General features: G+C 33.6%; 1 protein-coding gene and 3 long non-coding RNA genes across 7 annotated transcripts; 2 read left to right on the plus strand and 2 right to left on the minus strand.

Annotated features, from left to right (window-relative positions):
• LOC107645200 (multiple organellar RNA editing factor 1, mitochondrial-like) lies at positions 845-4,415 on the plus strand. 3 transcript variants are annotated; one of them, XM_021103690.1, is made up of 3 exons: positions 845-1,308; positions 2,714-2,896; positions 3,156-4,415. In XM_021103690.1, the coding sequence occupies exons 1-2, from the start codon at positions 958-960 to the stop codon at positions 2,789-2,791; spliced, it is 429 nt and encodes a 142-aa protein (XP_020959349.1). In that variant the 5' UTR covers positions 845-957; the 3' UTR covers positions 2,792-2,896; positions 3,156-4,415. The 3 variants fall into 3 exon arrangements, with proteins under 3 accessions (XP_020959349.1, XP_020959348.1, XP_016204656.1); XM_021103689.1 differs by lacking the exon at positions 845-1,308 and adding an exon at positions 2,163-2,625; XM_016349170.2 differs by lacking the exon at positions 845-1,308 and adding an exon at positions 2,163-2,612.
• On the minus strand, positions 3,301-15,828 carry LOC110263084. Of its 2 annotated transcripts, none has more exons than XR_002348100.1 (3): positions 13,055-15,828; positions 6,608-6,612; positions 3,301-4,126 (listed from the first exon to the last, which is right to left on the minus strand). It is a non-coding gene; the product is annotated as an uncharacterized LOC110263084 (long non-coding RNA). The 2 variants fall into 2 exon arrangements; XR_002348101.1 differs by having other exon boundaries at positions 3,301-4,165.
• On the plus strand, positions 6,061-16,163 carry LOC110263085. The gene is made up of 2 exons (XR_002348102.1): positions 6,061-6,097; positions 15,921-16,163. It is a non-coding gene; the product is annotated as an uncharacterized LOC110263085 (long non-coding RNA).
• Positions 16,034-18,381, minus strand: LOC110263086. Its single transcript, XR_002348103.1, has 2 exons — positions 17,494-18,381; positions 16,034-16,261 (listed from the first exon to the last, which is right to left on the minus strand). It is a non-coding gene; the product is annotated as an uncharacterized LOC110263086 (long non-coding RNA).

Here is a 22,781-nt window from a genome sequence, read left to right on the forward strand (position 1 = left end):
ACCCCGATTTCCCAAGACAGAGCCTCCCCATAAACACGTCTAACAAATACAATACACATTTCATTTAGAAAACGTACATTTACACAATCAAAATTAGAGATGGGTATTTGTGGCCTTTCTTCTTCTTCTTCTTTTTTAGTTTGTAACTTTGTATTATTATTATTTTGACTTATTATCTATTATGAGTTGTGACTAAATCAAAGAAAAAATAATTACCCAATTCTTATATGAAAAATATGGCCAAAATGTTAAAATTAAAATTTTGATATTGAAAGAAATTGTTGAACTGCCAGCTTTCTTAGACCATAAAACTATATTTTGTCATAAATATATTTCATGTTGTCACTCATGCAAATTTATGTATTTAAATAATATTTTAAAATAATTTGCAAATCATAATACTTTTATTTTACATGAATAATTTAATCATTTCTATTCACATCTTTAGTTATTCTTGAAACTGGTTTTCTTTTCATCGTGCGAGTGAAAAACTGAAAATTAAAAAATCAAAATTTGGAGGTCTAATACAACATGTATAATTAGGAATTTATTTATTCGATCTTCGATCATTTTACTCATCTGTCCACGTATGCACCTATAATGCCAGGTCATTAGAACAGGACTCATGTCAAATTTTTTTATTGGGTCTAACGGAAATATTTAGACGGAAGGACTCATCCATCCAAATTAAATATATTTTCAAATTGTTTGTGAAAAAAAATAAAAAACTTATCTATCCTTTTATTAAAAAAAAAGAAACACACCAAAATTTACATATAATTAAAAAACACTACTATAAACCTAATATCAAAATTAAAAAATCCCCAGGCCGAGCTAGGTATTTACCACTAATTCACTAAACAGTACACACACAAATTGGTTAAATCCTCACTCGCACTTTTCTCTCTCATTTCACTCTCGTTCCATTTTCCAAAACCCTACCACTCAATCACCGCCATGGCCGCCTCCAATTCGATTCGCCTCCGTCGCACCCTCAGGGCTATCTCCTCCCTCCACCGCTCCTTCTCCTCTTCAGCCGCCACCTCTGCGCCACCAATTTCCCTCGCCATTCGCCGCGTCCTTCCCTCAGCTCCTCCAGCCCCAGCACCAGCACCTTGGCTGTCCCGTTCATTCAGGTCGTCGTCCATATCGCTTTGGTCGAACATATCATCGTCGGCGTCCAACATCCCCGACGAAATGACCCCGACGATATACTGTTCGAGGGCTGCGACTGCCACCACTGGCTCTTCGGCATGGACTTCCCCGGAGACAACAAACCCTCCCCCGAAGAAATGGTCTCGGCATCAGGTTCGACTTACCCCGATTTCCCAAGACAGAGCCTCCCCATAAACACGTCTAACAAATACAATACACATTTCATTTAGAAAACGTACATTTACACAATCAAAATTAGAGATGGGTATTTGTGGCCTTTCTTCTTCTTCTTCTTTTTTAGTTTGTAACTTTGTATTATTATTATTTTGACTTATTATCTATTATGAGTTGTGACTAAATCAAAGAAAAAATAATTACCCAATTCTTATATGAAAAATATGGCCAAAATGTTAAAATTAAAATTTTGATATTGAAAGAAATTGTTGAACTGCCAGCTTTCTTAGACCATAAAACTATATTTTGTCATAAATATATTTCATGTTGTCACTCATGCAAATTTATGTATTTAAATAATATTTTAAAATAATTTGCAAATCATAATACTTTTATTTTACATGAATAATTTAATCATTTCTATTCACATCTTTAGTTATTCTTGAAACTGGTTTTCTTTTCATCGTGCGAGTGAAAAACTGAAAATTAAAAAATCAAAATTTGGAGGTCTAATACAACATGTATAATTAGGAATTTATTTATTCGATCTTCGATCATTTTACTCATCTGTCCACGTATGCACCTATAATGCCAGGTCATTAGAACAGGACTCATGTCAAATTTTTTTATTGGGTCTAACGGAAATATTTAGACGGAAGGACTCATCCATCCAAATTAAATATATTTTCAAATTGTTTGTGAAAAAAAATAAAAAACTTATCTATCCTTTTATTAAAAAAAAAGAAACACACCAAAATTTACATATAATTAAAAAACACTACTATAAACCTAATATCAAAATTAAAAAATCCCCAGGCCGAGCTAGGTATTTACCACTAATTCACTAAACAGTACACACACAAATTGGTTAAATCCTCACTCGCACTTTTCTCTCTCATTTCACTCTCGTTCCATTTTCCAAAACCCTACCACTCAATCACCGCCATGGCCGCCTCCAATTCGATTCGCCTCCGTCGCACCCTCAGGGCTATCTCCTCCCTCCACCGCTCCTTCTCCTCTTCAGCCGCCACCTCTGCGCCACCAATTTCCCTCGCCATTCGCCGCGTCCTTCCCTCAGCTCCTCCAGCCCCAGCACCAGCACCTTGGCTGTCCCGTTCATTCAGGTCGTCGTCCATATCGCTTTGGTCGAACATATCATCGTCGGCGTCCAACATCCCCGACGAAATGACCCCGACGATATACTGTTCGAGGGCTGCGACTGCCACCACTGGCTCTTCGGCATGGACTTCCCCGGAGACAACAAACCCTCCCCCGAAGAAATGGTCTCGGCATCAGGTTCTCTCTCTCTCTCTCTCTCTCTCTCTCTCTCTCTGCGAGATTGTTGCGTTTCTGTGGTTCTTAAATTTGTGCTTTTTGGCTTTAGTGTGGAGGAGGCAAAGCAGAAAATCTACGCCTGCGGTACCACTACCTACTACACTGGCTTTCAAGCTGTTATGTCTGAAGAAGAATCCAAGAAATTTGAAAGTATTTGTTGTAACAGAACTTCCTGGAGTCATCTCTGTGCTCCCAGATGCCTATATTGATCCCGTGAACAAGGAATATGGAGGTATCATTTCTTCTTAGCAACAATTTACTCAGGCTCTTTTTGTCTGATGAATTAAAATTTTTTAAGTTCCACAAAGCTTTAGGAAATAAATTTCAAACTACTTGAACCAACCTAGTGATGGTTTTACTTATGGCAAAATAAGCTGATTTTTACCATTTTGACTTAGTAGCATCATTTTATAATCATTTCGATATATTGATGCCTTTCTGTTTGTAACATGATTTCTGTGACTTTTGTTGTGTGGTTTCATGATAAATAGGAGATAAGTACATCAATGGAACAATTATCCCTAGGCCTCCACCGATACAATATGGAAGAAACACAGGAAGACGTCCTCACCAATTTTTGATTTGGGGCAGTCTTAGATGCAAGCAGGAAAAAAAAAATCAAACTTAAGTCAAAGAAGAGAATATTAGAATGTAGTCTTTTTACACAACTTTTTGGAACCTTTACAGAATGTAGTCTTTTTACACAACTTTTTGGAATCTTCACAACTATTTTTCGGATCAACGAAATTGCCTACCTCCTCTCTTAGTATAGTGCTTCTGAATAGCATTATACCTTGCAGCTGTCGGTCTCACCCCATTCATAATGGCCTTCTGGAAGATGATCTCTGCTTCCTCTATCTCTTCAAACTTGAGAAGAAGGTCTATGAGCCTACACCAGATGTTCGGAGGTATAAAGCCCGACTACCATTTCCAAAAAAGCATCTCTGCTTTTTTCCAACCTGTCTTGAGATGTATAGACATGAAACATCAATCTCATGCTGTAGGAAGATCTCGTAAATGATTTAGGAAAAAGATCGCAAACTTCCTAACAAAACTCTTTAATGCAGCTTTGGACAGAGAAGGAGGTGAAGATGGAGAGATAGCCTTACAGGCCTCCCATATTCGCTAAATCATTTACGAGATCTTCCTACAGCATGAGATTGATGTTTCATGTCTATACATCTCAAGACAGGTTGGAAAAAAGCAGAGATGCTTTTTTGGAAATGGTAGCCAGTAAGAGCTTTATACCTCCGAACATCTGGTGTAGGCTCATAGACCTTCTTCTCAAGTTTGAAGAGATAGAGGAGGCGGAGATCATCTTCCAGAAGGCCATTATGAATGGGGTGAGACCGACAGCTGAAAGGTATAATGCTATTCAGAAGCATTATACTAAGAGAGGAGATAGGCAATTTCGTTGATCCGAAAAGTAGTTGTGAAGGTTCCAAAAAGTTGTGTAAAAAGACTACATTCTGTGAAGGTTCCAAAAAGTTGTGTAAAAAGACTACATTCTAATGTTTTCTTCTTTGACTTAAGTTTGATTTTTTTGCTTATTTCTGCTTGCATCTAAGACTGCCCCAAATCAAAAATTGGCTTCTGAGTAGCTTTTTTTTCATGGACATTCTTGGTTCATTACAGCATTATATAGGTTGAAGTTGTGATTTGAAATTAAAAGTGTATATATGTCATTTTAGAACAGTAGAATCAATTATTAGTTCACCCTTTGAAATGTGAAAATTTTGATATTTGTTTGATGAGTTGGTCTTTTTTGACCGGTGAGTTATATACTTTTATACTTCAATTCACTCGAAGGTTACCCCCTTTATCTCACATTATCTAAACATAAGGTTTTGATGTGCCTTTTAGCACTGTAGCAGTTGCATGTGTATATTTAGATAAGATGCATAATTAATATGAATTAATGAATGTTGTTGTTGTTATTGCTGTAGAATTTTCAATTTCATTATTTTCTATATATAGGAGGAAGATGGGGTTATTATTAGGAGGATTACTATGTAGTGTTATGGTGTTGGAAATAAGTATGATCTATGTCTATAGTTTAGTTTCCAATGCTTCATAGAATGAAACAATGAATGTGAATAAATTGTGACACCTTTCAACGTTTTTTGTTTTTTGTTTTTTGTTTTTTTTTTTCATGTAAATCTTTTTCAGTTTTTAATGGTTTATTCATAATTCAATTTAAGTTTAAATCGCGATATTCTATAACAGTTTATGTATAAATTTTAAAATTTCTACATCCTATCTTATAATAAGTTATATAAAATAAGTTCAGTATCAAAATATAATTATTATGTAAATGTTGTAATTAGATACTTTTAAACTTTACTTTATTTGTTTGTACAATTTGCCCTAATAAATAACAAGTTCTTTAAGGGTTAGTTTGGCTAAATTTTTTAAATAAGTTTTTTTGAAAAAGGAGCTTAAAATATAAGAATTTTTACTAATAACAACTTTTAAATAAGTTATTTTGTGTTTAGAAAGTTATTATAGAAGTCTTTGTTTTAAAGTTGTGCATTAAATAGGAGTGATAAAATAACTTTTGAAAATAGGAGAAGTCACATTTTTTAATTTCTTCAAAAACTCTTAAATAATATTTTAAAAAATTAAAAGTTTATTTAAAAAATTAAAAGTTTATTTAAAAAATTGTACCAAACACTATTAATATAATTTTTTATAAGTCAAAAGTTAAAAGAAGTAACTTTCGGAGTCACATGTAAGCGGATGACATTGTTCACTCAGAATGAAATTCAGTTAAAAAAAACAAATCAAACCCTTTGGAATTCGAAGAAAGAAGCAAAATATAGTACATCCTAGTGTTCGTTGAAGAAGAGTCAGATACAAATAAACCAAATTAGATCAAAGCCAAACAACATAGTGCACATTGTGATGCAAGACCACATTACCCGCTAAAAGAACATTGTGGGAGAGGGAAAAAGGGTACAACACAAGTTCACAAACCACAAGTTTTTTGGTTCATGTTAATGCCACATGCCACGTGGATGGATAGCGCCTTTAACTTTTGAAATGGGCCAATCAAGCAAGACTAAAAGCAAATAGGTAGGTCACCTGGGGATTATTAAACTTTTCTAAAATTAAAAAATATAAAAATTTAATTACTTTTAAATCAAAATATTAAAATTTTTATGGATTTAGTTTTAATATATTGTTAATGTAAAACGATTTTATACGTGTATTTAATTATGTAATGTCGCATTAGTAAAAATAATTATTTTTAATATTGATCACGTGAATAGTGATTCAAAAAATAGATGTAATTAGATGACTCTATAAAAACTTTTAAACTGTTAACACATTAAAATTAAACTCAATTTATATATGATAAAAATTTTAATTTTAATATCTCACCAAGATAATCAAATGTCAAACCCCTGGCCATGGCAATTTTATTGGAGAGGTATGGTAGAACAAAATAAAGAAGGATATAGTAAAGTACTAAAGTTCCTATTTCTGGATAGGACTAGTTACTATAGAGAACGGTTTTAGAATAGCTAATGCTTTTCCTTTTTTTAGAACATTTAGTTTTATATTTTAGTCTTTGAAAATTTGATTGGCGAGCCAAGCAATTCATGAAAAGATTACATTTATTATTATTTTTTGTCTCCTTGCAGCGAAGATACTAACAGAAATCTCAGACATGATGGCGGATTATGTTGAAGTTACCATATGCACTCTTAGCTGATTGAATGTCGCTGCCATTAGGGATGTCAATGGGGTAGGACGGGAGAGGGGATGTCTCCCTGCTCCCCATCCCTGTCCCCATTCCTTGCCGTGGGGGAATATTGTTCCCCATCCTCATTTCCCATGGGGCTCCATTCCCCGCAGGGATCCCATTTTCCATCTATATAATAGTTCTAACTAATTATTAATTTCCATATGAATAGAGTTACAAGTATATATCTTATACAAAAACTGCAAGATTTTATACAAAAAGTCTAAATGACACGATGGTGACTTCTTTCGAAATGACGCAATGGGAGGATGCAACAACAAGCCAAAGGACAAAGCAGTGGACGAGGTGGGAGACGCGGCAACAGAGAGGAGAATGGACACGACGACAGAGTTACGAAAAGGAACGCCACAAATAGAAATTACGACGCGATAAGGGTGATGGCACGGTGAGGTGTGACGAAGCGGTTAGAAGGATGGCGATGGGGTGGCTGCAGAGAGGTTGGATGGAGTATGGACAGCGTTATGGATCTCTGAATTGAAGAAGGGTCATGGAAATAAAGATTAGGAGTTTTGGGTTTCTATATATGTGTGTATGAGAAATGACTAAAAAACATATATGAGAAATAAACTATTAAGGATAATTCAGGAAATTCATAAATTTCGGGGAATAGCGGGGACGGGTCGGGGATCCCCGCTCGGGTCCCCGCACCTGCTTCGGAGGAATTTTATCCCCTATCCCCATCCCCACGGAAGAAATTTCTCACAATCGGATCCCTATTCGGGGCAGTTCCCGCAGAGATGCCCGCGTCTCGGGAAGTTTTACCATCCCTAATTACCATTGTGGTAGAAAATTTAATATTTTTTATCTGTCAATGTATATCTTTGTCTGAGTTATGATCTCTGTTTTAGTGACAGTTGAATGTGGCATGTAGAGCTTGTAGTGGCTGTGTACTTATGAGCATGGTTGAACTGAATTCCATGTGTGGTTTTCTTTCTTTTGTTCATCTTCTACTCTTCCCCCTTGCTGTGATGAATAGAGTAATGGAAGTTATCATTATTTTTACAGGAGTTACGCATAAATTGAGCTTTCACAGCTAATTTAAATAGTTAACTAACTATATTGTGGTTGATTTTAATTGTTTTGCACAAAAGTTTGTACATGTATAATGGCACAAGTCATTCACTCATAACTAAACAGAGGAATGCAAAAATGGATCATCAGATTAGAATTTTATTCAAGGAGAACAAGTGTGAAATTATCACAATATTCTTGGTGTTTAACTTTTATTTAATCTCAGTTTCATATTAACCTCTTATTAAATGAAGTAGATGTCAAAAGGTAATGTGATAGTAAAGCAGGGAATACTATATAGAATATTTTAGAGTAAAAGACAAATAGGTTTTTGACCTTTTTAGAAGCCGACATTTTCGTCTCTCAGGATTGAAAAATACATATAAATTTTTCACTTTATAAAATGCGTAACAATTATACCCCTCTATCAAGTTGGGGTTCAAGAGAATGCTAACCTGGAGGGGTGGATGGGGAATAAATTGTTAATGGACAAATTGGTCTTTATGCCCCCAAAACGACGCCGTTGCCATCACTGAGCCCTATTCGAACCATGACCGTTGATAGTGCGATCGTCCATGACGAGTGAAGGGGGTTATTCATGCACAAGACCTGGAGCAGGATCTTCATGCGCCATGCCAAGAGGATGTGATCGAGATGGGATTGCACCTATGAAGCACGGACACTTCGTTGAGTTACCGTGTCCGCGTGTCGGACATATTTCGGACATGACACTCACCGACACTCGTCCGACACGCGTGTCTGTTGTGTGCAACCGTGTCTTGATAAAAAATAAAAAATTTATTTCCGGACACACCTGGACACACCTAAATACCATCACGTGTCAGCGTGTCTTGTCTTATTCTTAACATATATTTTTAAAATAAATTTAGATATAGTATATATTATTATTTATTAAAATAAAAAATATTTTAAATACTTGATATAATTAAAATAAGACATTAAAAATAATTAAAAATTTTAATTTATATTTTAATATTAATAAAATATCAAAATATCCATACGATTTATCTAAAAAACACTTTATATTTTATATGTATGCGCGTCCCCGTGTCATGTAAGATTTTAAAATTCGCGTGTCAGCGTGTCCCGTATCGTGTCGTGTCCCGTGTCCGTGTCAGTGTCTATGCATCATAGGATTGCACCAAAGTGCTTCTATGGCGTATATGTCATTCTTTACAAGTCTAGAACAGCAACTAACCCTAATAGAATGTTTCTCGGTTGTCCATTCTTCAAGGTAAGATACTATTTTGTCAATAGTTGAATGAGACTGCAATGTGTCTAATTGGGTGATTCTCCGAAAATTTGTTCCAGGTTGAAGAACGGTACTAATTAGCTTTATTGGCCTGTCAGACCTGCCTGGACCTGTTAAAATATAATTAAATATATAAATAATTTTTTATTATTAATAAAATTATGAGATATTTTAAATTTATTATATTTTATTATAAATATTTTTATATATTTTAAATACTTTAAAAGATTAAAAATTTTTGTAAATATTAAATATGACATATTACATATAAATATTTTTATTAATAAATAATTTTTTTAAATAATATTTTTACTTTTATAAAAAAATTTTTATCAGAACTTTTAATAGGTTTCAGACCAGGCCAGGCTGAATAACAGGCCAGACATAGTATTTTATAAAGAGCTTATAACAGGCTGCAGGCCAGTCTCAAGCCAAGTAACTACATGACAGACCAGACCTGTTAAGAGCAAAGACTGACATGGCCTGTTTCCACCCCTACTTACACCCCTCGAAGCAGATATATATTTTGTCAAAGACAGGGAGGGATTGAGGGATAGGTTTCACATCAACTCTTGCTGTCGACTCGGGATTACTCTTAATTATCTCCATGCCATAGTCCCTGAGCTTGCCATACTATTCTTTTTCGTTTTCTATTATCCTCTCTTTGGTCTCTTTCATTGCCCTGTAAACCATCTTCGAATGCACCACCAAATGAAACTCTTCTCTAAGAAAGTCGATTGTCTTATTAGTTGTCATATGAGGTTGACTTGCCATTCTCTTCTCCACTTTCTTACTGATCTAGTGTTGATCAGCAGCATTACTACCCAAATTTCTAACACATGTATGCTTTGTGTCAGTCATGGACAGTCTTTATCACTGCAGCCAACCCTCACCCATTCCTTATAATTTTTTATTCAGACAAGTTCCTTTCCTTAAAAAATGATATCTCTTAACACTTCTTTGAACCCATCAATGGTTACAAACTTGGTTTCAATCTCAAATCTACCCTCTCCAAACTCATACTCATCATTAAAAACTGAAAATTCATGCTTTTCTCCCTCATCCTCTAAAGACACTGGTGTGTGAAGATCCTCTGATTCATACTCATAAACGGGGTCATCATCATCTGAATCCTCCTCATTAACATAGAGGCTGATTGGAGGCCTATCATTGGGCTGCACAGTAGACACAGCTTCTTCAGCATGTACAGTAGGTCTAGTTCTTTGGAAATTTACATTTGGTCCAGTTCCTTTGGACTTGGCAATGGGCCTGGTCTTTCTGGACTTTACTATAGGCCCACTTCCTTTGGACTTCGCAGTTGTTCTGGTTCCTTTGGCTTCACTCCACTTACACTATTTGGTCTAGCGCATTTTTTACTTCTACTTGACTCTGCCCCTCTTCCTTCTTTGACATTGACTTTACTCTTTGGCAGAACCTTCTCATTTCCTTTCAGAGTTTTTTTTTCTCTTCATACCATCATTTTTCTCATCACAGCTAGAATAATCATCATCAGAAATAGTTTCAGAGACAGTCGGAGGAGGTTTATACAGTCCGTCTTCCCCACTATCATTCCCATCATCTTCTGTAGATGGTGATGATTGAAACTCCCTCATGATGCTATCAACAACAATGTGATCATCAAATTCTTCTGCCCCCGTTTCTAAAGCAGTATCTTCTTCCACTATCTGTGGCTCATCCACGAGGTGGTCGAAGAAAATGTAAAACTCATCAGTGGTTGAATTCCTCAGCTTGTTCTCTCGCATCTCATTGATTCCTGCATCCCCTCTCAGAATGTGCGGTCCGGGCTCAATGTCACTGCTTGTTGGGTCATACCAATAAACTGCCTTGTATGATGCATAGGCCAAACCCGTGAACAATGTCAACCGGTTTAGCTGCCAGTTCACGGTTTTACTCGTTTTTTGCGGAAAATATATTTTCTGACTCAGAAAAATCTATTGAGTCCAAAAATTATATTTATATTTTTTAATTTTCATTCTAAAATTTTGGAACCTAATTTGGGCAATATTAATTATTTAATTAAACGGTTATTTAGATGCGCTTCTTATATTTATTTTCGTTAGATAGTCTCTCTTTATTAGTAACTAACAGTGATTGAGGTAGAACGATAATTCTACGTATTTGATATAGACAAATTAATTCCTAGATTGAAAAAAGCATTAATTTAAAAAAAAGAATAATTTAAAATAAATAAACTCATTTATTTTTTACCAAGTAAAATATTAATTTAATTTAATTTGCAATATCATATTCTATGGTCATTGTTTAATAAATAATGATAAAGAAGATAATGAGTTAGTGTTATTTCAAGAGATAGAAAAAATCTCATTAACATTAAATTTTTTACATTAACAATTGAGAATATTTGTGCAAATGCTTATGAATGCATCAGTTTAGAACTTGCATGCAATGCGAAAACTAGGGGTGTGCATGGCCCGGCCCGGCTCGAAGACCCGGCCCGGCCCCGAACACTTTAGGGTCTATTTTGGTGTGATTTCACCGGGTCTAGGGCCGGGTAAGGGTCTTAAAAATAGACCCGGTCATTATTTCGGGTCGGGTCCGGGCCATGGCTCGGGTCACCCGAAATCGGCCCGGTGGCCCGGTCATCATACACAATTAATATTTTGTATTATTAGTGATGGATGATGGCTATTTTTATGTGGAATTTAAGTATTATAAACTTTAATATTTTGTGTTATTAGTTATTATAAGACTATAAGTTAATGTTTTATGTTTAAAATACATAAGATTTTAGACTAATGCATAATATTGTGTTATTTGTATTGATTTAAATATTTGGTGTTATTAGACAATATTAGTATTGATTATGGTTATGCTTTAATTTTAGAGAAGAGTTGGTTCTTGTTATATTTTTCTAAGTGAATTTTACCATGTCAAATAATGGTTGGAGTCTTGAAAATTTTGATATTTTCATATGCTAACTTATAAGAATGTATCAAGGTAATATAATGTTAACGGCCCGGTTTTCACCCGGTTTTTACCCGGTATAATCGTGGCCCGAAAGTGTATAGGTTTCATCGGATCTAGGGTCGGGTTCGGGTCTAATAAATAGGCCCGATATATATTTCGGGTCGGGTCTGGGTCACATCAAACCCGGTTTCACCCGGCCCATGCACACCCCTAGCGAAAACCAAGTCATTTATAAAGTCAAATTTATAAGTTTTGGTCAACTACAAAGTCAATGTGAATGATTTACAAAATTCTAATGTAAAACTCTGAATACTTTGCAACACTTAAAAAATAAATATCTTGGTAAATCCAAGTATTCCGTTTACGTCTCGAAAAAGTTTTGGAATTCACTAATTATAGTGTTGCACAAATTAGACTTACAATGTTTGTACTACTATAGTTAACAATTATGCCAAAAAAATAGATTTTTTTTAATTAAAAATATTTTTCTAAATTTATTTAGTGTCAATATCTTAAAAAGTTAGGTATATAATAATGGTCTAGCTTTAGGAAATAAATTTCAAACTACTTGAACCAACCTAGTGATGGTTTTACTTATGGCAAAATAAGCTGATTTTTACCATTTTGACTTAGTAGCATCATTTTATAATCATTTCGATATATTGATGCCTTTCTGTTTGTAACATGATTTCTGTGACTTTTGTTGTGTGGTTTCATGATAAATAGGAGATAAGTACATCAATGGAACAATTATCCCTAGGCCTCCACCGATACAATATGGAAGAAACACAGGAAGACGTCCTCACCAAGATAATCAAATGTCAAACCATCAGGGAAATCCCTCCTACAATAATAGGGGGCCTATGCAAGGGGATGGAAGGAACTATGGTCAAGCGTCACAGAATTATCCACCCTAACAGAACTATGGTCAAGAGTCACAGAATCATTCACAGCAACAAACCTTTTTCCGTATTTGTCTAGAGGAAATACAGGAACATATTATGTTTGGACTAGGGTAGAAGCAACAAAGCTATTGAGGGAGGTGGAGGGTTTTCTTCTACAAGTAACTCCTTTTCATGTTGGCATTAGCTTACTCCAATTAATTCAATTTCGGTCCATTGCCTTTCAACTACTGCGATGTTATACAAAATTGAGGAACAGAAATGATGTGAAACAAAAGATGATCTCCGTCTCCTCTATCTCTGCAAACTTGAGAAGAAGGTCTAGAGCCTACACCAGATGTTCGGAGGTATAAAGCCTTTACTGGCTAGCATTTTCAAAAAAGCATCTCTGCTTTTTTCTAACCTATCTTGAGATGTATAGACATGAAACATCAATCTCATGCTGTAGGAAGACCTCGTAAATGATTTAGGAAGAAGATCGCAAACCTCCTTTGGTTCATTCAATTTTTTTAACCTAACAAAACTCTTTAATGCAGCTTTGGACAGGGAAGGAGGTGAAGATGGAGAGATAGCCTTACAGGCCTTCCATATTCGCTTCACTATTGTGATGTCATACAAAATTGAGGAACAGAAATTATGTGAAGCGAATATGGGAGGCCTGTAAAGCTATCTCTCCATCTTCACCTCCTTCTCTGTCCAAAGCTGCATTAAAGAGTTTTGTTAGGTTAAAAAAATTGAATGAAGCAGAGAAAGTTTTCGATCTTCTTCCTAAATCATTTACGAGGTCTTTCTACAATATGGGATTGATGTTTCATGTCTATACATCTCAAGACAGGTTGGAAAAAAGCAGAGATGCTTTTTTGGAAATGCTAGCCAGTAAGGGCTTTATATCTCCGAACATCTGGTGTAGGCTCATAGGCCTTCTCAAGTTTGCAGAGATAGAGGAGGCAGAGATCATCTTCCAGAAGGCCATTATGAATGGGGTGAGACCGACAGCTGCAAGGTATAATGCTATTCAGAAGCATTATACTAAGAGAGGGGTAGGCAATTTCGTTGATCCGAAAAGTAGTTGTGAAGGTTTCAAAAAGGTGCGTAAAAAGACTACATTCTAATGTTCTCTTCTTTGACTTAAGTTTGATTTTTTGCTTATTTCTGCTTGCATCTAAGACTGCCCCAAATCAAAAATTGGCTTCTGAGTAGCTTTTTTTTTTTTTCATGGACATTCTTGGTTCATTACAGCATTATATAGGTTGAAGTTGTGATTTGAAATTAAAAGTGTATATATGTCATTTTAGAACAGTAGAATCAATTATTAGTTCACCCTTTAAAATGTGAAAAATTTGATATTTGTTTGATGAGTTGGTCTTTTTTGACCGGTGAGTTTTATACTTTTATACTTCAATTCACTCGAAGGTTACCCCCTTTATCTCACATTATCTAAACATAAGGTTTTGATGTGCCTTTTAGCATTGTAGCAGTTGCATGTGCATATTTAGATAAGATGCATAATTAATATGAATTAATGAATGTTGTTGTTGTTATTGCTGTAGAATTTTCAATTTCATTATTTTCTATATATAGGAGGAAGATGGGGTTATTATTAGGAGGATTACTATGTAGTGTTATGGTGTTGGAAATAAGTATGATCTATGTCTATAGTTTAGTTTCTGATATGACCAGTAAGCATCGGTCACAAGTTATAGCTCGGTAACGCCTAAGATCCGATCATAACCGATGATTTCATAATGGCCATAAACAACCATTAATCAATAACGTCGGATTTACAATTAATCCTCTTCCTGGGCGTTACAACCTAAGGAAAACGGCCGACCATTTACACTAATATAAAGCAGACAGGAAAAGCCGAGAAAGGTACGTCACTTTTCCAAATTAAGATCTATTATCCACTTGACACTAACTTGAGCGTCGGAGTGCCTTTGCAGGTACTCACCCTCGCTGTTCATCCGCCGCCGACATATATCTTGGTTCACTCTAGGAGTCCGCCGACCTTATCAGAGGACGAGCTATACCTCGGAATAACCAGGCAAGAACAATTTCCAATGCTTCATAGAATGAAACAATGAATGTGAATAAACTGTGACACCTTTCAACGTTTTCTGTTTTTTCTTTTTTTTTTCATGTAAATCTTTTTCAGTTTTTAATGGTTTATTCATAATTCAATTTAAGTTTAAATCGCGATATTCTATAACAGTTTATGTATAAATTTTAAAATTTCTACATCCTATCTTATAATAAATTATATAAAATAAGTTCAGTATCAAAATATAATTATTATGTAAATGTTGTAATTAGATAATTTTAAACTTTACTTTATTTGTTTGTACAATTTGCCCTAATAAATAACAAGTCCCTTAAGGGTCAGTTTGGCTAAATTTTTTAAATAAGTTCTTTTGAAAAAGGAGCTTAAAATATAAGGATTTTTACTAATAACAACTTTTAAATAAGTTATTTTGTATTTAAAAAGTTATTATAGAAGTCTTTGTTTTAAAGTTGTGCATGTCATATTTTTTAATTTCTTCAAAAGTTCTTAAATAACTTTTTAAAAAATTAAAAGTTTATCTAAAAAATTGTACCAAACACTATTAATATAATTTTTTATAAATCAAAAGTTAAAAGAAGTAACTTTCGGAGTTTCCCAAACGGAGTCACATGTAAGCGGATGACATTGTTCACTCAGAATGAAATTCAGTTAAAAAAAACAAATCAAACCCTTTGGAATTCGAAGAAAGAAGCAAAATATAGTACATCCTAGTGTTCGTTGAAGAAGAGTCAGATACAAATAAACCAAATTAGATCAAAGCCAAACAACATAGTGCACATTGTGATGCAAGACCACATTACCCGCTAAAAGAACATTGTGGGAGAGGGAAAAAGGGTGCAACACAAGTTCACAAACCACAAGTTTTTTGGTTCATGTTAATGCCACATGCCACGTGGATGGATAGCGCCTTTAACTTTTGAAATGGGCCAATCAAGCAAGACTAAAAGCAAATAGGTAGGTCACCTGGGGATTATTAAACTTTTCTAAAGTTAAAAAATATAAAAATTTAATTACTTTTAAATCAAAATATTAAAATTTTTATGGATTTAGTTTTAATATATTGTTAATGTAAAACGATTTTATACGTGTATTTAATTATGTAATGTCGCATTAGTAAAAATAATTATTTTTAATATTGATCACGTGAATAGTGATTCAAAAAATAGATGTAATTAGATGACTCTATAAAAACTTTTAAACTGTTAACACATTAAAATTAAACTCAATTTATATATGATAAAAATTTTAATTTTAATATCTCACCAAGATAATCAAATGTCAAACCATCAGGGAAGATACTAATAGAAATCTCAGACATGGTGGCGGATTATGTTGAAGTTACCAGATGCACTCTTAGCTGATTGAATGTCGCTGCCATTGTGGTAGAAAATTTAATATTTTTTATCTGTCAATGTATATCTTTGTCTGAGTTATGATCTCTGTTTTAGTGACAGTTGAATGTGGCATGTAGAGCTTGTAGTGGCTGTACTTATGAGCATGGTTGAACTGAATTCCATGTGTGGTTTTCTTTCTCTTGTTCATCTTCTACTCTTCCCCCTTGCTGTGATGAATAGAGTAATGGAAGTTATCATTATTTTTATAGGAGTTACGCATAAATTGAGCTTCCACAGCTAATTTAAATAGTTAACTAACAAAGTTATTATAGAAGTCTTTGTTTTAAAGTTGTGCATGTCATATTTTTTAATTTCTTCAAAAGTTCTTAAATAACTTTTTAAAAAATTAAAAGTTTATCTAAAAAATTGTACCAAACACTATTAATATAATTTTTTATAAATCAAAAGTTAAAAGAAGTAACTTTCGGAGTTTCCCAAACGGAGTCACATGTAAGCGGATGACATTGTTCACTCAGAATGAAATTCAGTTAAAAAAAACAAATCAAACCCTTTGGAATTCGAAGAAAGAAGCAAAATATAGTACATCCTAGTGTTCGTTGAAGAAGAGTCAGATACAAATAAACCAAATTAGATCAAAGCCAAACAACATAGTGCACATTGTGATGCAAGACCACATTACCCGCTAAAAGAACATTGTGGGAGAGGGAAAAAGGGTGCAACACAAGTTCACAAACCACAAGTTTTTTGGTTCATGTTAATGCCACATGCCACGTGGATGGATAGCGCCTTTAACTTTTGAAATGGGCCAATCAAGCAAGACTAAAAGCAAATAGGTAGGTCACCTGGGGATTATTAAACTTTTCTAAAGTTAAAAAATATAAAAATTTAATTACTTTTAAATCAAAATATTAAAATTTTTATGGATTTAGTTTTAATATATTGTTAATGTAAAACGATTTTATACGTGTATTTAATTATGTAATGTCGCATTAGTAAAAATAATTATTTTTAATATTGATCACGTGAATAGTGATTCAAAAAATAGATGTAATTAGATGACTCTATAAAAACTTTTAAACTGTCAACACATTAAAATTAAACTCAATTTATATATGATAAAAATTTTAATTTTAATATCTCACCAAGATAATCAAATGTCAAACCATCAGGGAAGATACTAATAGAAATCTCAGACATGGTGGCGGATTATGTTGAAGTTACCAGATGCACTCTTAGCTGATTGAATGTCGCTGCCATTGTGGTAGAAAATTTAATATTTTTTATCTGTCAATGTATATCTTTGTCTGAGTTATGATCTCTGTTTTAGTGACAGTTGAATGTGGCATGTAGAGCTTGTAGTGGCTGTACTTATGAGCATGGTTGAACTGAATTCCATGTGTGGTTTTCTTTCTCTTGTTCATCTTCTACTCTTCCCCCTTGCTGTGATGAATAGAGTAATGGAAGTTATCATTATTTTTATAGGAGTTACGCATAAATTGAGCTTCCACAGCTAATTTAAATAGTTAACTAACTATATTGTGGTTGATTTTAATTGTTTTGCACAAAAGTTTGTACATGTATAATGGCACAAGTCATACACTCATAACTAAACAGAGGAATGCAAAAATGATCAATGGATCATCAGATTAGAATTTTATTCAAGGAGAACAAGTGTGAAATTATCACAATATTCTTGGTGTTTAACTTTTATTTAATCTCATTTTCATATTAACCTCTTATTAAATGAAGTAGATGTCAAAAGGTAATGTGATAGTAAAGCAGGGAATACTATATAGAATATTTTAGAGTAAAAGACAAATAGGTTTTTGACATTTTTAGAAGCCGACATTTTCGTCCCTCAGGATTGAAAAATACATTTAAATTTTTTACTTTATAAAATGCGTAACAATTATACCCCTCCGTCAAGTTGGGGCTCAAAACGGCAACGGAGAATGCTGATCTGGAAGGGTGGAAACTGAGCTATCCGTTTTGGCTGTTGATGTGGATGGGGAATAAATTGTTAATGGACAAATTGGTCCTTATGCCCCCAAAACGACGTCGTTGCCATCACTGAGCCCTATTCGAACCCATTACCGTTGATAGTGCGATCGTCCATGACGAGTGAAGGAGATTCTTCATGCACAAGACCTGGAGCAGGATCTTCATGCGCCATGCCAAGAGGATGTGATCGAGATGGGATTGCACCAAAGTGCTTCTATGGCGTATATGCCATTCTTTACAAGTCTAGAACAGTAACTAACCCTAATAGAATGTTTTTCGGTTGTCCATTCTTCAAGGTAAGATACTATTTTGTCAATAGTTGGATGAAACTGCAATGTGTCTAATTTGGTGATTCTCCGAAAATTTGCTCCAGATTGAAGAACGGTACTAATTAGTTTTATTGGCCTGTCAGGCCTACCTAAATCTGTTAAAACATAACTAAATATATAAATAATTTTTTATTATTAATAAAATTATGAGATATTTTAAATTTATTATATTTTATTATAAATATTTTTATATATTTTAAATACTTTAAAAGATTAAAAATTTTTGTAAATATTAAATATGACATATTACATATAAATATTTTTATTAATAAATAATTTTTTTAAATAATATTTTTACTTTTATAAAAGAAAAATTTATCAAAATTTTTAATAGGTTTCAGACCAAATCAGGCTGAATAACAGGCCAGACATAATATTTTATAAAGAGTCTATAACAGGCTGCAGGCCAGCCTCAGGCCAAGTAACTACATGATAGGCTAGACCTGTTAAGAGTAAAGCCTGATCTGACTTATTTCCACCCCTACTTACACTCCTCGAAGCAGATATATATTTTGTCAAAGACAGGGAGGGATTGAGGGATAGGTTTCACATCAACTCTTGCTGTCGACTCGGGATTACTCTTAATTATCTCCATGCCATAGTCCCTGAGCTTGCCATACTGTTCTTTTTCGTTTTCTATTATCCTCTCTTTAGCCTCTTTCATTGCCTTGTAAACCATCTTCGAATGCACCACCAAATGAAACTCTTCTCTAAGGAAGTCGATTGTCTCATTAGTTGTCATATGAGGTTGACTTGCCATTCTCTTCTCCACTTTCTTACTGATCCAGTGTTGATCAGCAGCATTACTACCCAAATTTCTAACACATGTATGCTCTGGCTTATAAGTCTTTATCTGGAAGTATAACAGTGTCTTGTTGTAGGATAGATGTGCCAGTCATAGACAGTCTTTATCACTGCAGCCAACCCTCACCCTTTTCTTATCATTTTTTATTCAGACAAGTTCCTTTCCTTCAAAAATGAACATATCTCTTAACACTTCTTTGAACCCATTAATGGTTGCAAACTTGGTTTCAATCTCAAATCTACCCTCTCCAAACCCATACTCATCATTAAAAACTGAAAATTCATGCTTGTCTCCCTCATCCTCTGAAGACACTGGTGTGTGAAGATCCTCTGATTCATACTCATAAACGGGGTCATCATCATCTGAATCCTCCTCATTAACATAGAGGCTGATTGGAGGCCTATCATTGGGCTGCACAGTAGGCACAGCTTCTTCAGCATGTACAGTAAGCCTAGTTCTTTGGAAATTTACATTTGGTCCAGTTCCTTTGGGCTTGGCAACAGGCCTGGTCTTTCTGGGCTTTACTGTAGACCCACTTCCTTTGGACTTCGCAGTTGTTCTGGTTCCTTTGGCATCACTCCACTTACATTCCTTGGTCTAGCGCATTTTTTACTTCTACTTGACTCTGCCCCTCTCCTTTCTTTGACATTGACTTTACTCTTTGGCAGAACCTTCTCCTTTCCTTTCAGAGTTCTTTTTCTCTTCATACCATCATTTTTCTCATCACAGCTAGAATAATCATCATCAGAAATAGTTTCAAAGACAGTCAGAGGAGGTTTATACAGTTCGTCCTCCCCACTATCATTCCATCATCTTCTGTAGATGGTGATGACTGAAACTCCCTCATGATGCTATCAACATCAATGTGATCATCAAATTCTTCCGCCCCCGTTTCTGCAGCAGTATCTTCTTCTACTATCTGTGGCTCATCCATGGGGTGGTCGAAGAAAATGTAAAACTCATCAGTGGTTGAATTCCTCAACTTGTTCTCTCGCATCTCATTGATTCCTGCATCCCCTCTCAGAATGTGCAATCCAGACTCAATGTCACTGCTTGTTGGGTCATACCAATAAACTGCCTTGTATGATGCATAGGCCAAACTCGTGAACAATGTCAATCGATTCGGCTGTCAATTCGCGATTTTACTCGATTTTTCGCGAAAAATATATTTTCTGACTCAGAAAAATCTATTGAGTCCAAAAATCATATTTATATTTTCTAATTCTCATTCTAAAATTTTGGAACCTAATTTAGACAATATTAATTATTTAATTAAACGGTTATTTAGATGCACTTCTTATATTTATTTTCGTTAGATAGTCTCTCTTTATTAGTAACTAAAAGTGATTGAGGTAGAATGATAATTCTACGTGTTTGATATAGACAAATTAATTCCTAGATTGAAGTATAAAATAGTTTTTAAAAAATTTTCATTGTTTTAATATTAGGGTTTAGGGTTTAGGGTTTAGGGTTTAGTGTTGTTTCAAGAAATAGAAAAATTCTTATTAATATTAAATTTTTTACATTAACAATTGAGAATATTTGTGCAAATGCTTATGAATGCATCAGTCTAGAACTTACATACAATGCGAAAACCAAGTCAATGTGAATGATTTACAAAATCATAATGTAAAACTCTGAATACTTTGCAACACTTAAAGAATAAATGTCTTGGGAAATCCAAGTATTCCATTTACGTCTCAGAAAGTTTTGAAATTCACTAATTATAATGTTGCACAAATTAGACTTACATGTGTGTACTACTATAGTTAACAATTATGTCAAAAAAATAGATTTTTTATAATTAAAAATATATTTCTAAATTTATTTAGTGTCAATATCTTAAAAATTTAGGTATATAATAATGGTCTTCATAATATAATGACATCTTAAATTAGTTGTTATTATTATGATTTCTATATTACTTCCATGTAGGTATTGTTAGTTAATAATTAAATAATATTATTTCTTACGACATTTTAGTATTAATAAATAAAATTATCTTTTAATATATATTTTATTATTTTTTATATCCTTTATTTATTATATATTTTTAATAATATTTTATTATTTTAATTAATAAATATATGATAAGATGTTAGTTAGTTTTTAAAAAAGATTAAAAACATTTGAAGAGATTATTTTAAAATTTTAAAATTTTTTCAAAGAATGTTTTAAGATTTTTTTAAATTCTTCAAGGACTGATTTGTCCAAGTTTGCATACATAGACACTTAACGACCACGTGTGAGATAGTCATCAAGTTAATGACTAATGTACAGAAACTGTATTCTCTAACAAATATGGGTATTTGCCTCCTTTCTTCTTCTTCTTTTTCTTTTTTAGTTTGTAACTTTGTATTATTATTATTTTGACTTATTATCTATTATGAGTTGTGACTAAATCAAAGAAAAATAATTACCCAATTCTTATATGAAAAATATGGCCAAAACGTTAAAATTAAAATTTTGATATTGAAAGAAATTGTTGAATTGTCAGTTTTCTTAGACCATATAACTATATTTTGTCATAAATATATTTCAGTTGTCACTCATGCAAATTTATGTATTTAAATAATATTTTAAAATAATTTGCAAATCATAATACTTTTATTTTACATGAATAATTTAATCATTTCTATTCATATTCTTAAAACTGGTTTTCTTTTCATCGTGTGTGAATGAAAAACTGAAAATTAAAAGATCAAAACTTGGAGATCTAATACAGCATGCATATGCATGCATCACGTCTTTTAAATTTGATTGAAATGACGAGCCTTCTACCGTGACTGTTCTCTCATTTATTTTATATATATATATTTGCTGTAGGAATGAACAATTAATTCTATGCAATGTAGACAGTGACATGCAGACACAAACACGTTAAAGCATCTAACAAACTAAAATATATGGTACTGACAAGTGACTACTAATTATTAGGAATTAATTTTTCAAAAAATATGTTTTGTTGTTCTAACTTTAAACAAGACAATTTGTAATCGAATTGTGATTGAAAAAAAAACAAACAATAACAAAAAAAAAAAAAACAAATAAAAAACTACTTAAGAAAGGCAGTTTTGTTGAATATATACTACTTTCAAACTCCTTTTAAGGCAACGGAAGTTTCACCTGAGGCGAAAGAGTTCTCATTGCAGTCTTTATCATGATGTCTGTTATTGCGTTTGTATCTTTCAAGATCAACCGGAGATCAGCACGTCATTTCTAAGACATGATATTTTGGATTTTTAATACCAAAAGATCAATAAAACTAGAGCAATCCTGTAAATTATTAACAAAAGTAAAGGCTTTCACACAACTCTCTTTGCCTCGAGTTTAGGATAAAAGAAAGTCTCTTCAAATAGCAAACAACTCTATTTGCATAATACTATGACTCTCAATTGTTCCCAGACAGCCTCATTGATACATTCCCTTCTAATCTCTGCAAAAAACTAACCCGAACATCATTGCTATGATAGCTAGCATCACAATTAATCTTAAAAGTACCTACCGAGGAAGAATCCAAGAGCCACTAATGATGGAGAGGATAGTCATTCGTTACAACTCAAAAATATTTCGGAACTCCTTTTTCAAGGACAAAGTCATACCAATCACCTTATCCGTAGTCCAAGACTCGTAGTACAAGTTTAATTAATCAATATATAAA

The sequence above is a fragment of the Arachis ipaensis genome, chromosome B06 (assembly GCF_000816755.2).
Source record: "Arachis ipaensis cultivar K30076 chromosome B06, Araip1.1, whole genome shotgun sequence".
NCBI classification, from domain to species: Eukaryota; Viridiplantae; Streptophyta; class Magnoliopsida; order Fabales; family Fabaceae; genus Arachis; species Arachis ipaensis.

What these genes read in the sequence shown, in the direction of transcription:
- LOC107645200 (XM_016349170.2), top strand. Translation starts at nt 2,275, where the DNA reads ATGGCCGCCTCCAATTCGATTCGCCTCCGTCGCACCCTCAGGGCTATC. An exon ending in AACCCTCCCCCGAAGAAATG is followed by an intron (nt 2,613 to 2,713) that starts GTCTCGGCATCA and finishes TTTTGGCTTTAG; the next exon opens with TGTGGAGGAGGCAAAGCAGA.